The sequence below is a fragment of the Oncorhynchus mykiss genome, chromosome 5 (genome assembly GCF_013265735.2).
Source record: "Oncorhynchus mykiss isolate Arlee chromosome 5, USDA_OmykA_1.1, whole genome shotgun sequence".
Taxonomy (NCBI): Eukaryota; Metazoa; Chordata; class Actinopteri; order Salmoniformes; family Salmonidae; genus Oncorhynchus; species Oncorhynchus mykiss.
The window spans coordinates 40,474,081-40,487,657 of NC_048569.1; the positions used below are offsets into that span (position 1 = coordinate 40,474,081).

A 13,577-nucleotide genomic window follows, 5' to 3' on the forward strand; every position below is an offset into this window, starting at 1 on the left:
TGGAGTCCAGGTAATTACAAACAGTGAGTTGCCGTGTACTAACCATCTTAGGATAGCTGAGAAGCTCCCCTTTAGAGGTCAGAGTGGGAAGGGGACGAGAACACACCTGACAGACTGGATGTAGCCTAAACACCGACAAAAAGCTCCCTTGGAAATATCTAGGAGCCCCATGAATTGCACCATGTCGGCTAAATGCTGACCTCTCACTTTCCCATAATCTCCTCCATAACTCCTGGGTCTCCCTCCTAGGTAAAATACCTGTGACTCACTGGACAGTCAAATAAAGGGCTATATAGTAGCAGGGAAACAGAGCTGTGGCCTTAGAAAAGGCTTACTTGGCCTCTCCTATCTGAAAAACTTAAAAACACAATTATAGTACCATCCGAACGAACACACATGGGTGTTTGTCAAAATACATACTAGCACAGGAGGGTCAGAGTACGAGTTCAAATCAAAGTATGCCAAACGGAGCACAGAGGGCACTTCTCGAATGCGTGCTCCGTTTGTACATATCTTGAAGCATGCACCGATGCAAGCGTCAACGGAAAGTATGCAAAGAAATATGACGCAACAACGTAAAAAGTTACCCACATTTTCTTGAAATCAATGGTGGCGACTATTTGAGCTGAAGTGAGAGAAAATACACTCCGACTTTGAATGAAATGTTGCCTATTGGCCTCCCGAGTGGCGCAGCGGTCTTAGGCACTGCGTCTCAGTGTTGCAGCATCACGACAGCCACGGGTTCAATCCCAGGCTGTGCCACAACCAGCCGTGACTGGGAGTTCCATATGGCGATGCACAATTGGCCCAGCGTCTTCCGACACATTGGTGCAGCTGGCTTCCGGGTTTAGCGAGCGGGTGTTAAGAAGCGCGGCTTGGTGGGTCATGTTAAGGAGGACGCATGACTCGAATTTCGCCTCTCCCGAGCTCGTTGGAGAGTTACAGCGATGAGACAAGATCGCAATCACCAAATTGGGGAGAAAAAAATATGAAAAGTAATAAATAAAGAAATAAAAAATGTTGCCTATTCACCTCTCATATGTTGCCTGACTACAATATTTTAAATACATGCTGTGTTAATTTTGGCATGGCTACCATACCCACTGTGGTGTGCGTAGACCGCAAGCCATAGTAAGTCAATAGTTAACTGGCTAGCTACTACTGTTAGCTAACTAGATAGCCACAAAGAATTGTTAGCTAGCTACCCATGTAGAATTCACATCTATATTGGATAACATTGGTTTAAGGTCATTTTTGCCGGTTATACTATCTGGTTAGCTACATTATTACGATTCACATATAGCTAGCTGATAGTTATGAAGTAAAACTTTTGTTTTGTGTACATCTGGTTTCGTCTCTATTGCCATTGTCCTGGCTAGACTGCTGCTCCCAAGTGGCGCAGCGGCCTAAGACACTGCATCTCAGTGCTAGAGGTGTCACTACAGACACTGTGGTTCGAATCCAGCCTGTTTCACCACCGGCCGCGATTGGATGTCCCATATGGTAAAGCACAATTGGCCCAGCGTCGTCTGGGTTTGGCCGTCATTGTAAATAAGAATTTGTTCTTCACTGACTTGCCTAGTTAAATAAAGGTAAATAAATAAATACAAATAAAACGGAAGGTTCAGTGAATGGGTAAGTCCATAGTGAGTCAATAGGGCTAACTGACAAGCCACAAATAATTTTTAGCTAGCTACCCACGAAGAGTAAACATCTACTGTACCTTGCATAACATTAGTTTTAGGTCATTTCTGCCTGTTTAACTAGATAGCTGGCTAGCTAGATTACAACGATTCACATATACAGTATATCCAGCTGATAATTCTGAAGTAACACGTTAGCTTGGTGTACATCTTGTTTCGTCTATATTGTTGCCATTGTCCTAGCTGGAAGAAGGTTTAGTGAATGGGGCGATGCAGCGTGGGGTAATACAGTACGGGGAGTGAGAGTGTTTATTAAATGTTATGTTTTATGTGTCCTCCACACCCTTGTCCTCACAAGAGCATACTCAAGAGAACTTCCTTGGAGAATGCACGTGGAGCACGAGTGTGGGGAGCACGGTAGTACGCATATCGAGAAACACCGAGGACTCAAAAACCCAAAGCAATGTAACTAGCAGGAGCAACCCTCTCATCTGCCTTAGAACAGAATCTCTGAACCGACATGCTGTGCTGCCTGGGCCACAGCAACTCATTAGCACAGAGAGACTAACCGCACTGCACATTAGTGACGACTGTAAAGGAGAATACATTCTCTCTGTTCATAAACACTGAGGTCTGGGGAGCAACCAACTGGCTGGCTGGCTGGCAGGAACACTGCACCCTGCAGAGCTGTATTAGGAGGGCCGTGATCTGGCAAACACAGAACCAGCCATAAACATCCACAGCGTCTAGAACAGCACTGCTCACATAAAAGGCAGAGAATTGGCCAGGGAGGTGGAGGGAGGGATGGTGGCATTTTAATTAAAAGGAAAAAGGGGTAATAAAGAAAGGGGTCTTGAGATGGAGGCTATGGCGACAATCTTTGGGAAAGCTTCATTAGCATTTTAATATGCATCATTGTGTCAGTTATTATTATCGCTGTCATCGTACCCTCACGGAAATCAATCCAAATCTAAATGTCATTGCATGCCTCCTGAAGCAGGCAGGGACAGAATTCAGATATACAAAGCCACAGCACTGACAACCCAGCCGGGGGATGATCAGGAGTCATTGAATGCTAACGGCTTACTTAATAGCCATAACTACAACCTACACTGCTGTGGTGTAGGAATACAAAGAACCTCACTGCGGAACCCCACACAGATCTCCAAATCCCTCTACCGGAATAATTCTAAACTATAAAACAGGTTATTTGGATCTTGGATGCTGATTGGTTGATAGGAGTTAGTAACCACAATCCCAGGTAATGAATTGACTCAACCCCACCTACATGTACAAATTACCTCAACTAACCTGTACCCCCGCACACTGACTCTGTACTGGTACCCCATGTATATAGCCTCGTTATTGTTACTTTTATTGTGTTACTTTTTATTATTTTTTACCTTGGTTTATTTGGTAAATATTTTCTTAACTCTTCTTGAACTGCACTGTTGGCTAAGGGCTTGTAAGTAAGCATTTCACGGTAAGGTCTACACTTGTTGTAGTCGGGGCATGTGACAAATACATTTTGATTTGATAATGCCTGTTAACAGCTCCATTTGAATCAATGCGCATCCACTGTCTGACAGCCTAGCCAGGTAATTTATACACTTCATCTCCCCTGGAAAAGAAACGTCTAGGCAATATTTCCCCATGCTACTACTCTAGCATTTGGTTTGCAACAGTCGAGGTTTGTCTAAAACTTGCTGTCTGCTTCTCCAATCCGTGCCATGCATATGAACGTGACAGATTCTCTGGTTATAATTAATATATCCCAAGAAACTGCAAAAGGAACAAAAGGTAAAAACAAACAAAAAATGCACATAGCTTGCTGTCATTTCAGCTGCTTGATGTGATTGTCTGTTTGCTTTAGTTGGCTAGGCTAGCAAAGGAGAACGTGCTAGTCTCATAGCAACCTTTATTGCTTAGACCAGGGGTGTCAAACTCATTCCATTGAGGGCTTTGTGTCTGCAGGTTCTTGGTTTTTCCTTTCAATTAAGCCCGAGACAACCGGGTGTGGGGAGTTCCTTACTAATTAGTGACCTTAATTCATCAATCAAGCACAAGGGAGGACCGAAAACCCGCATAGACTTGGCCCTCTGTGGAATGAGTTTGACACCTGTGGCTTAGAACTGTCCATGCCAATAGAATGGATGACCAGCCCATCTGGCTTGCAACTTCAGGATTCCTGAACTAACGACTGGCTTTTCTCAGACTATATCGTAAGGTGGAAGGATTAAAGCAAACAAATTGACTGAATAAAAAAAATGAAAACATGCCGTTAAATCTGTTTTTTAGTTATACGCTGGTAACCGTTTTATAAAAGCAATAAGGGCCACGAACCCAGGAATTATCTTGAATAACACCCTCCTAAGGGCTGTTTTCCCGTCCCTCTGCTCTGCGTCAGGCCTAAGAACAGCCCTTAGTCGGAAGTTATTCACACGATAGTTCTCAGGCCTTATTGCTAAAATATTCCCAGGAAGATAGCTTTCAGAGAGAATAATGTAATGTTTGGATATGATGGATATCACAGCGTGTGGCTACACTGTACAGTCGTGGCCAAAAGCTTTGAGAAGGACACAAATATTCATTTCCACAAAGTTTGCTGCTTCAGTGTCTTTAGATATTTTTGTCAGATGTTTCTATGGAATACTGAAGTATAATTACAAGCATTTCATAAGTGTCAAAAGCTTTTACTGACAATTACATGAAGTTGATGCAAAGAGTCAATATTTGCAGTGTTGACCCTTCTTTTTCAAGGCCTCTGCAATCTGCCCTGGCATGCTGTCAATTAACTTCTGGACCACATCCTGACTGATGGCAGCCCATTTTTGCATAATCAATGCTTGGAGTTTGTCAGAATTTGTGGGTTTTTGTTTGTCCACCCTGGGGAGTTTCCTGGCCATGGACTCAAAATATCGATGTTTTTTTCCCCGAGCCACTTAGTTATCACTTTTGCCTTATGGCAAGGTCCTCCACCTTGCTGGAAAAGGCATTGTTCATCACCAAACGGTTCCTGGATGGTTGGGAGAAGTTGCACTCGGAGGATGTGTTGGTACCATTCTTTATTCATGGCTGTGTCCGTAGGCAAAATTGTGAGTGAGTCCACTCCCTTGGCTGAGAAGCAACCCCACACATGAATGGCCTCAGGATGCTTTACTGTTGGCATGACACAGGACTGATGGTAGAGCTCACCTTGTCTTCTCCGAACAAGTTTTTTTCCAGATTCCCCAAACAATCGGAAAGGGGATTCATCAGAGAAAATGACTTTATCCCAGTCCTCAGCAGTCCAATCCCTGTACCTTTTGCAGAATATCAGTCTGTCCCTGATGTTTTTCCTGGAGAGAAGTAGCTTCTTTGCTGCCCTTCTTGACACCAGGCCATCCTCCAAAAGTCTTCGCCTCACTGTGCGTGCAGATGCACTCACACCTGCCAGCTGCCATTCCTGAGCAAGCTCTGTACTGGTGGTGCCCCGATCCCGCAGCTGAATCAACTTTAGGAGACGGTCCTGGCGCTTGCTGGACTTTCTCGGGCGCCCTGAAGCCTTCTTCACAACAATTGAACCGCTCTCCTTGAAGTTCTTGATGATCCGATAAATGGTTGATTTAGGTGCAATCTTACTGGCAGCAATATCCTTGCCTGTGAAGCCCTGTGCAAAGCAATGATGATGGCTTCCTTGCAGGTAACCATGGATGACAGAGGAAGAACAATGATTCCAAGCACCACCCTCCTTTTGAAGCTTCCAGTCTGTTATTCGAACTCAATCAGCATGACAGAGTGATCTCCAGCCTTGTCCTCGTCAACACTCACACCTGTGTTACCGAGAGAATCACTGACATGTCAGCTGGTCCTCTTGTGGCAGAGCTGAAATCCAGTGGAAAAGTTTTTGGGGGATTCAGTTCATTTGCATGGCAAAGAGGGACTTTGCAATTAATTGCAATTCGTCTTATCACTCTTCATAACATTCTGGAGTATATGCAAATTGAGGCAGCAGACCCTGTGAAAATTAATATTTGTGTCATTCTCAAAGCTTTTGGCCATGACTGTAGTATCCATTGTCACTAGAATGTTGTCAATACTGTACTAACAATCTGTTACTTATAATCAACATACTATAGAAACTGAGTGTCTGAAAAACAAATTTAGTAGAAAAGAGAGCGGAGGTACTATCCTCAACTCTGACCTATCTATGCATTATGATTACCTTGCAGCAGACAACCGGGTATCACAAATCCTCTCATTTCTCGTATGAAAGGTCTGTGAGAAGGGATGTCGTGGCTCCTATTAAGCCTCTTCTCTGGACTGACTTGGATCCTGTAGCTTTCCCTAAGCTCAGACCAGGCCTCTAACACTGACACCTGGAACAGGACTATGACATCAAGAGGGCCACATAGCCCTCCTCACCCTGTTCCACTTGTGTTCACTTACAATTACTACCTCCGCTGGCAAAGAATGTCTCTAGATTTACCTGAACTGATTGGTCCATTTCACTACGACTTAACGATTGAGTTGGAATATCATGGTTTGAGCGGGGATCGCTTGGGTAACAATGTGTGTGCAGACACGTGCGTGCTGGTGGAGCAAGCCCTTACCTTGCGGCCGTCGCTTGCGTGGCAGTTGACGTTTAACGGAGTGAGCAGGGCCATGAGCTTCTCTTCATTTCCACTCCTGCAGCGGAAGAAAACCATAGAAAATAGGGATCGAAAAAACAAAAAAATATATACCCTGCATTAGATATACCCCAACGAGTGAGCGAGAACGAGAGATAGAAACAGAAGGGAGGAGTGGAGGATTATCATTAACTAAAAAAGGAGAATAACAAAAGGCTAGGAGAGTAGAAAACTTGCCCAGGGAGTTGCCCAAAATGGACAGAATGGCGATCTAAACTAAAGAGCATTATTTATGTCTGCAGTCAAAACCAATCTTTAGATCTCTGAAAACACTGGTCAAGATAGTTAGGTAACAGAAAACAACAAGAGTGAAAAACACTGACGCAGTATAAATTATTTCCTTATCCCAACAGAAACTTCCTTTTTGCCAATGGCTATGCATGGCTGTAGAGAGATTCAGAGAGAAGGCTTCCGGATAACAGAGTCAGCATCTCTACCTGCTGTGGAGGTCTTTCCTGTGTTCTGCTCTACCATCCCAAAACACAGCAGGACATTACACATTGAACACACACTAACAGCCGGTCCTGAAGTCTGGTCCTAAAATCTGGTCCAGAGTGATGGTCCAGTGTGGTCAGGAGACATGTAAAGCCTCAGCGTCTCCTTCCAGTGTCACTGAAGCCAAGGGCCACCCTCTCCGCTCCACTCTCAGTTCCCAATGTGACTGTATGGCACTTCGAAGGATCCACAGTTAAGAGCCAGGGGGGTAAAAGACAGTCCTGAATATGGGATGGACAAAATAAAAGACTACAGTAAGGCCCTACTACTGTGCTGGGTCAGGGTAATCCTACTCATTCTCCTCTATCCGTGTGTCTCTTCACCCTTTGGCTGTTACCAGAAGCCCTGCTGCCTGCTCTGTTCTGGATCAGGGTGGCCGTGTCAGTCAGTCTTAATGTTGGCACGCTCTGAGAGTTTATTTATTAGGGATGTCCTCTGCCTCCTGTGGTTGGTGCACGGTGCCCAGACACGGTGACGGGAGGCCTGGCCAGGATGCACTACCCTGGCAGCGGAGCCGGCCAGTCTCCGCATTACCCAGATGACGACAACTCTTTAAGGCCGTCAGAGAAAGGAAGAAAGGGATCTTTCTCCCCCCCAACTCTCTTTCTCTTTCGTTCCCCCTGTATCAACCTTTGCCAAAGTTCCTTCAGCGAAGATGCATTCATAGTCGGTGGCTTTGCTTTCTTCTGTTCCTCTCTTCTCTCCCCTCCTTCTCCTTCCGCCGGTAGACAACGCTAACTGGGCTTAAGTGAAAACAAGAGATTCTTAATTGAGATGCACAACAACATCCCAAGGTTTAGCAGAGAGTGGAGGCCACTGGATTAAAGCTAGTGTGTTTGTCAGTTTCATCTTCCTAATTACCAGGGCGCTAAGATGGAGCCCATACAGAGTAAACCTCCTGTCATAAGTCAATCAGCTATATGAGGCTCGCCCCCTCCATGATACAAACATCTCAGAAGAGCCTTATCCCTTACCGCAGAATAACCAATAGCAGGCCTCGTCTTAATAAGAAGTGCTGAAAGCAAAGCCCTGGATGGATGGAGCTCCATACAGTACATGTGATTGTTGTGGACATAGTGAGTGGTACATTTACACTCCATGGCAACCCCTCTCATCATGGTTTCAACCGACTAACTGCGTTCCCAGATAATGAAGACGGAGTCTTTATAGTTCTCATGTATTCAAGTTGGGTCTGCTGGCCAAGGGCCAACAGAGGCAGGCACTTCAGTATAATGAGCTGAATGTGACATACATGCCTTGCACCGCAAGACATGTTCAGGTGGTTCAAAGCACGACTATAACAGACTTTGCTATGCTGGGGTGGCCATTGTGGGAAGGAAACTGTGTGCGTGGAGCGACCACAACAGCCATTGTGGGGCAGCCTGTATGTCCTTCATTTGTAGGAACAAGAGAGAAATCCCCTCATGTTTATAGCGGACATGACAGGAGTTCCCAGTGGGCATAGGGAGTTCGTGTTCAGGCAGCAGGAGCACCGAGAGCTGGGCGGACAGAGGGTGGGAGCACAGAGCAGGAAACCAGGGAATCTCAGCTGTTCAGATGACAGGAGGAAGACTCAGTACTGCTCCTCTTCCTCTCGCTGGGGGCTTCACTCCTTCCCAGAGTGCACCTCTCGAGGGACGGCCGTGTGAACTGTGAACCCGCTGGCCAATCAGAAACATCCATCCACCACAACGGTGTTGTCATGTCAGTCATAACAGCGATAGAGAGAGAGATAACCCCTACTCTGAATCCCAGCCGCATCCGGACCAGACGGTCTATCTAGCCTTCTGTTGTTATCCCTGCAGCAGTTTATTTGTTGTTGTTGAGCGGATGGTAGAGGGCAAGAACATAATTACGAATAATGTATAGACTGCAAATTGACCGCAAGAAGCTCAAACACATATGTTGGACTAAAACATAATCATTTTAAACCTTTGTATATGATCACGTGTCATTCGATTATGTGTGGGAATACTTGAAAACAGATGTTTTAACTTAAAATAACTTGGAGCTGACTTCCTGGTGTTTTTACAGTATTTTATGTCCAACAATGAAAAGACAAAAACGGTTTGGTAATTTTTTTGCTCATAAAGCCACCATTTGGGGAACCCTGTCCAAAAAGGGTCCTTCCATATGATTTCAATCACTTTCTGACCGCACCCCTTTTGATTTGAACTAAACCTTCCATACACGTTTTCCCATGGTAGAAGTGGTCAGAAAAGGGGACTTTTTAGACATGAATGCCAAAAGATTCAGGAGATAGAGGTTCTCAAAGTTGACCCATTTTGCATACCCCACCCTACCATGAGACATCCATGTCGTTGTCACTGAAAAAGATGAACGGTTGAGTTCGACATAATTTGAAAGCTCACAAAACGGGTTGTCAAAGGATTGTATAATAAAAAATAAAAAAATATATACAGTACCTGTCAAAAGTTTGGACAGAACTACTCATTCATCTTTATTTTGACTATTTTCTACATTTTAGAATAATAGTGAAGACATCAAAACTATGAAATAACATATATGGAATCATGTAGTAACCAAAAAAGTCTTAAACAAATCAAAATATATTTTAGATTCTTCAAAGTAGCCACCCTTTGCCTTGATGACAGCTTTGCAAACTCTCAGCATTGTCTCAAACAGCTTCACCTGGAATGCTTTTCCAACAGTCTTGAAGGAGTTCCCACATATGATGAGCACTTCTTGACTGCTTTTCCTTCACTCTGCGGTCCAACTCATCCCAAACCATCTCAATTGGGTTGAGGTCGGGTGATTGTGGAGGCCAGGTCATCTGATGCAGCACTCCATCACTCTCCTTCTTGATCAAATAGCCCTTACGCAGCCTGGAGGTGTGTTGGGTCATTGTCCTGTTGAAAAACAAATGATAGTCCCACTAAGCCCAAACCATATGGGATGGTGTATCGCTGCAGAATGCAGTGGTAGCCATTGCTGGTTAAGTGTGCCTTGAATTGTAAATAAATCACAGACAGTGTCACCAGCAAAGCACCCCCACACCATAGCACCACCTCCTCCATTCTTCATGGTGGGAACCACAAATGCGGAGACCATCCGCTCAACTAATCTACGTCTCACAAATACACAGCGGTTGGAACCAAAAATCTAAAATTTGGACTCATCAGACCAAAGGACAGATTTTCATCGGTCTAATGTCCATTGCTTGTTTCTTGGCCCAAGCAAGTCTCTTCTTCTTATTGGTGTCCTTAAGAAGTGGTTTCTTTGCAGCAATTTGACCATAAAGGACTGATTCACGCAGTCACGACTGAACAGTTGATGTTGAGATGTGTCTTGTTCCTTGAACTCTGTGAAGCATTTATTTGGGCTGCAATCCCTGAGGCTGGTAACTTCAATAAACTTATCCTCTGCAGCAGAGGTAACTCTGGGACTTCCTCTCCTGTGGTGGTCTTCATGAGAGCCAGTTTCGTCATAGTGCTTGATGGTTTTTGTGACTGCACTTGAAGATAGTTTAAAAGTTCTTGACATTTTCTGGATTGACTGACCCTCCATGTCTTAATGTAATGATGGACTGTCATTTCACTTTGCTTATTTGAGCTGTTCTTGCCATAATATGGACTGTTGCGTTTGAGACAATCAGTTGTGTTGTGACAAGGTAGGGGAGGGTATACAGAAGATAGCCTTATTTGGTAAAAACCAAGTCCATATTATGGCAAGAACAGCTCAAATCAGCAAAGAGAAATGACAGTCCATCAGGAATTTAAGACATGAAGGTCAGTCAATCCAAGAAATGTCAAGAACTTTTAACGTTTCTTCAAGTGCAGTCACAAAAACCTTCAAGTGCTATAACGAAACTGGCCCTATGAAGACCACCACAGGAAAGGAAGACCCAGAGATACCTCTGCAGCAGAGGACAAGTTCATTTGAGTAACCAGTCTCAGAAACGGATGTCTCATGGTAGGGTGGGGTATGCAAAATGCCTCAACTTTGAGGGCCTCTATCACATGAATGTTTTTGCATTCAGGTCTAAAAAGTCACTTTCTGACCACTTTACCACGGGCAAACATGTTTGGAAGGTTTTGCAGTCGGAAAGTGATTCAAATCAAATGGAGCAACCTTATATGATCCATTCTGGTTCTGCTCTGGGTCTCTGGTCGGTGAGCTAGCACCTTACCAGGGAACACAGTCCGGACTCCCGTCAGTGTGTCTTAACATAGTGTGTTCTGTGTTGATTGAATGACACGTCGCTGTCCTGCCACCCACACCAAGCAGAAGTAACAACTAACACTCCACACAGACAGGGGCCTTCCTCAATTGGATTTGCTCAACTCCTGCGTTCTCTGTCATCTCTCGCCTCCTTCTGAAAAAGGTCAAAGGTAATCGAGGAGTGGGAACGTGGACGAAAATGCTCTTGAGTGAAATGAGAAGCTCCTTCTCCACTCGCGCGTCATCAGGCCAATGACGTTTACAGGGGTGGATCCCAAAATATATGTGTAAAGTGCTAAAAAATAAATGAGTTGAGTTAGTTGTGCAAGACAGTTTATAGCTAAACGGATACGTAGCTTTCTGGTCTTTAAATGTGTGCATGCTTTTCTCCTCTGACAATACGACAGCTGATTCATAAGGTGGTGTGGCAGATATCAAAACTCTCCCGCGGTAGGAAACATTCGTGCTTCCTCGCCAAAAGGAGGCTGTCGGGGGGATCTTCCGTTTGCCTACTAACCAATTGACACGTTCCTCGACCACATCGGTTTCCGGAGCAAGGAAGTGAAAGGACGGAGGAGAGCGAGGACGGACTTCTGCCCAAACGAGAAAGGGCCACACACAGTCCACGTGGGTATCCCTTCACAATAACAACCCTCACCGTGCACCAGCTCCCAAACCACAAGCTCAGCCCTTTCACAACACCTGTCTGCTAATGCCGGAGGGGAAGAGGGGAGAAGGGAGAAAAGGAGGAGAGAGATGGAGAGATGATGAGAGGGGAGCTTGTACTCACCTAGCCGCCTCCAGGAGTTCGTCTTTCTTGTATTCACCTAAATGGTTGCAGAAAATCATAGTGTCAGAGACGGGCAGGGAGAGAGACGCACAGCAGCAGCACAGAGCCAGTGTCACAGTCGAGAGAGAGGCAGCTACGGCACAGAGAGAAAAGAGAGAAACACACACAGACACTGTGTGGGAGAAACACACACACACACACACACGGTGCAGCAGAGCACCCACACATTAGACAGAGAACCTTCCTCAATGCCTGCCTATTTCTCTCTCCTTACGGCTTTCTCTCGCTTTTCTCTCTCCCCCTCCCCTCCCTCGCACATCTCTCTCTTGGCTTGGGTGGCGTAGCTCAGTGCACACCCCTTTGGCTGATGTTGACGTGACGTTGGGCAGCCTGTGCACACAGCAATCATTCTCTAGGAGACGGCTTGTTTCAATCTTCAAATTAAACGGCTTTCTTTCTTTCTCTCACTCACACACACACATCCAACCAACGCCGCCCATCTCTCTCTCTCCTCCTGTTTTTCTGTTAGCACAGGAGGAGGGGTTGCAGTGATAACAGAAGAGAAATAGATATCATGAACAGAAGTGGTCCCACCCTCATCCTCCCTTCTCCCTCTCATCCCTCCAACCCACAGCCTTGCCCCCGCCACTACAGTCGCAACAAATTCCATCCCCCTCTCCCTCCTTCCGACCCCCCTTGATTTTCCTCACCATCAACCCCCCCATCCCCCGTGTGTGCGCTTTCTCTGCCAGGACCTGAGGAGACTGAGGGGGAGATGGGGAACGAGGAGGAAGAATGAATAACATGATGAAAGAGGAGTGGTTAAGGGTCCTGCGACAATATGCGTGGATTTGACAGGACATGCCTGAGGGGTGCCACAGAGATGGAGGGAGAGAGAGAAAGCATTCTGGAACACAAAAAGAATACACGCAGAGTCAGACACAGTGGCTTAATTGGAGGAGTCCTTTGTTTCCATTCCAACAACCGTGGATGTGGAGACAGGGAGGGAGGCTGCCTGGTGTTAAGATCAGAACACACAGAATACATCCGGGAGGGGGGGCTCTGGGGGCTGGCTGGGGTTAGAAGACTATGGCTGGGATGGACTCCCATACAAAGAGAGGGGACATGTCTAGGCAGGCTTTTAGGTCTCTATGGGCATAATACATTTATTAACTCAGAGACATATGGGCAGCAAGATCAAACAAACAACACCCCCTCCTCCCCTGAGATAAAGCAAGGCGAGAGGAGAGCACACACACCATCTTTCCTCGCCATGTGTTCTTAGTGTTGATGCCCCTGCACTCAGTAACCCTCCCTAATATTTGATTGGCAGCTGACGGGGACATAGTGATAGACTGACTGGAATGGCCGGACCCCAGAGGGCAGTTAATGGATGCCATGAATTACATTGTGTTTCTGTGGGGGAGTAGGCTGTGTGTATGTATATTCGGGGTACGGTTGCCTCAGTCAATATCAAACAGATGTAAATCTCATCTGAGGCATGCATGCGGTGCTCCCATCCATCTTTGCCAGAGCAGTGGTAGGTTTCCTCTGTCTCTGCTGTGGTGTGCCTGACTGCCTGTACTCTGACTCAGATTGGATCATTCTAACAGATATGACATTATCGACAGGGAGGAGAGGATATAAAAACAGCAGATGGCGAGGCAGAAATTAGCACGGCATCTAGGGCTGACCCCAGTCGACTGACTGGTCGATTGTTTGGTCGATAGGCTGTTGGTCGGCCAATATTATTTTTTTTAAGTCGAGCAGCAATTATATATATTATTATTTTTATGC

General features: G+C 45.6%; 1 protein-coding gene across 4 annotated transcripts in view; it reads right to left on the reverse strand.

Moving 5' to 3' along the window:
- The window catches only part of LOC110523807 (poly [ADP-ribose] polymerase tankyrase-1), a 113,736-nt gene that overhangs the window by 40,148 nt on the left and 60,011 nt on the right, over window positions 1-13,577 (reverse strand). For all 4 annotated transcript variants that reach the window (XM_021602843.2, XM_021602840.2, XM_021602842.2 and 1 more), the window contains exons 4-5: window positions 11,781-11,817; window positions 6,236-6,311 (exon numbers count right to left, since the gene is read on the reverse strand). In XM_021602843.2, the coding sequence (XP_021458518.2) occupies window positions 6,236-6,311; window positions 11,781-11,817 (113 nt within the window). The remainder of the gene's footprint in view (window positions 1-6,235; window positions 6,312-11,780; window positions 11,818-13,577) is intronic.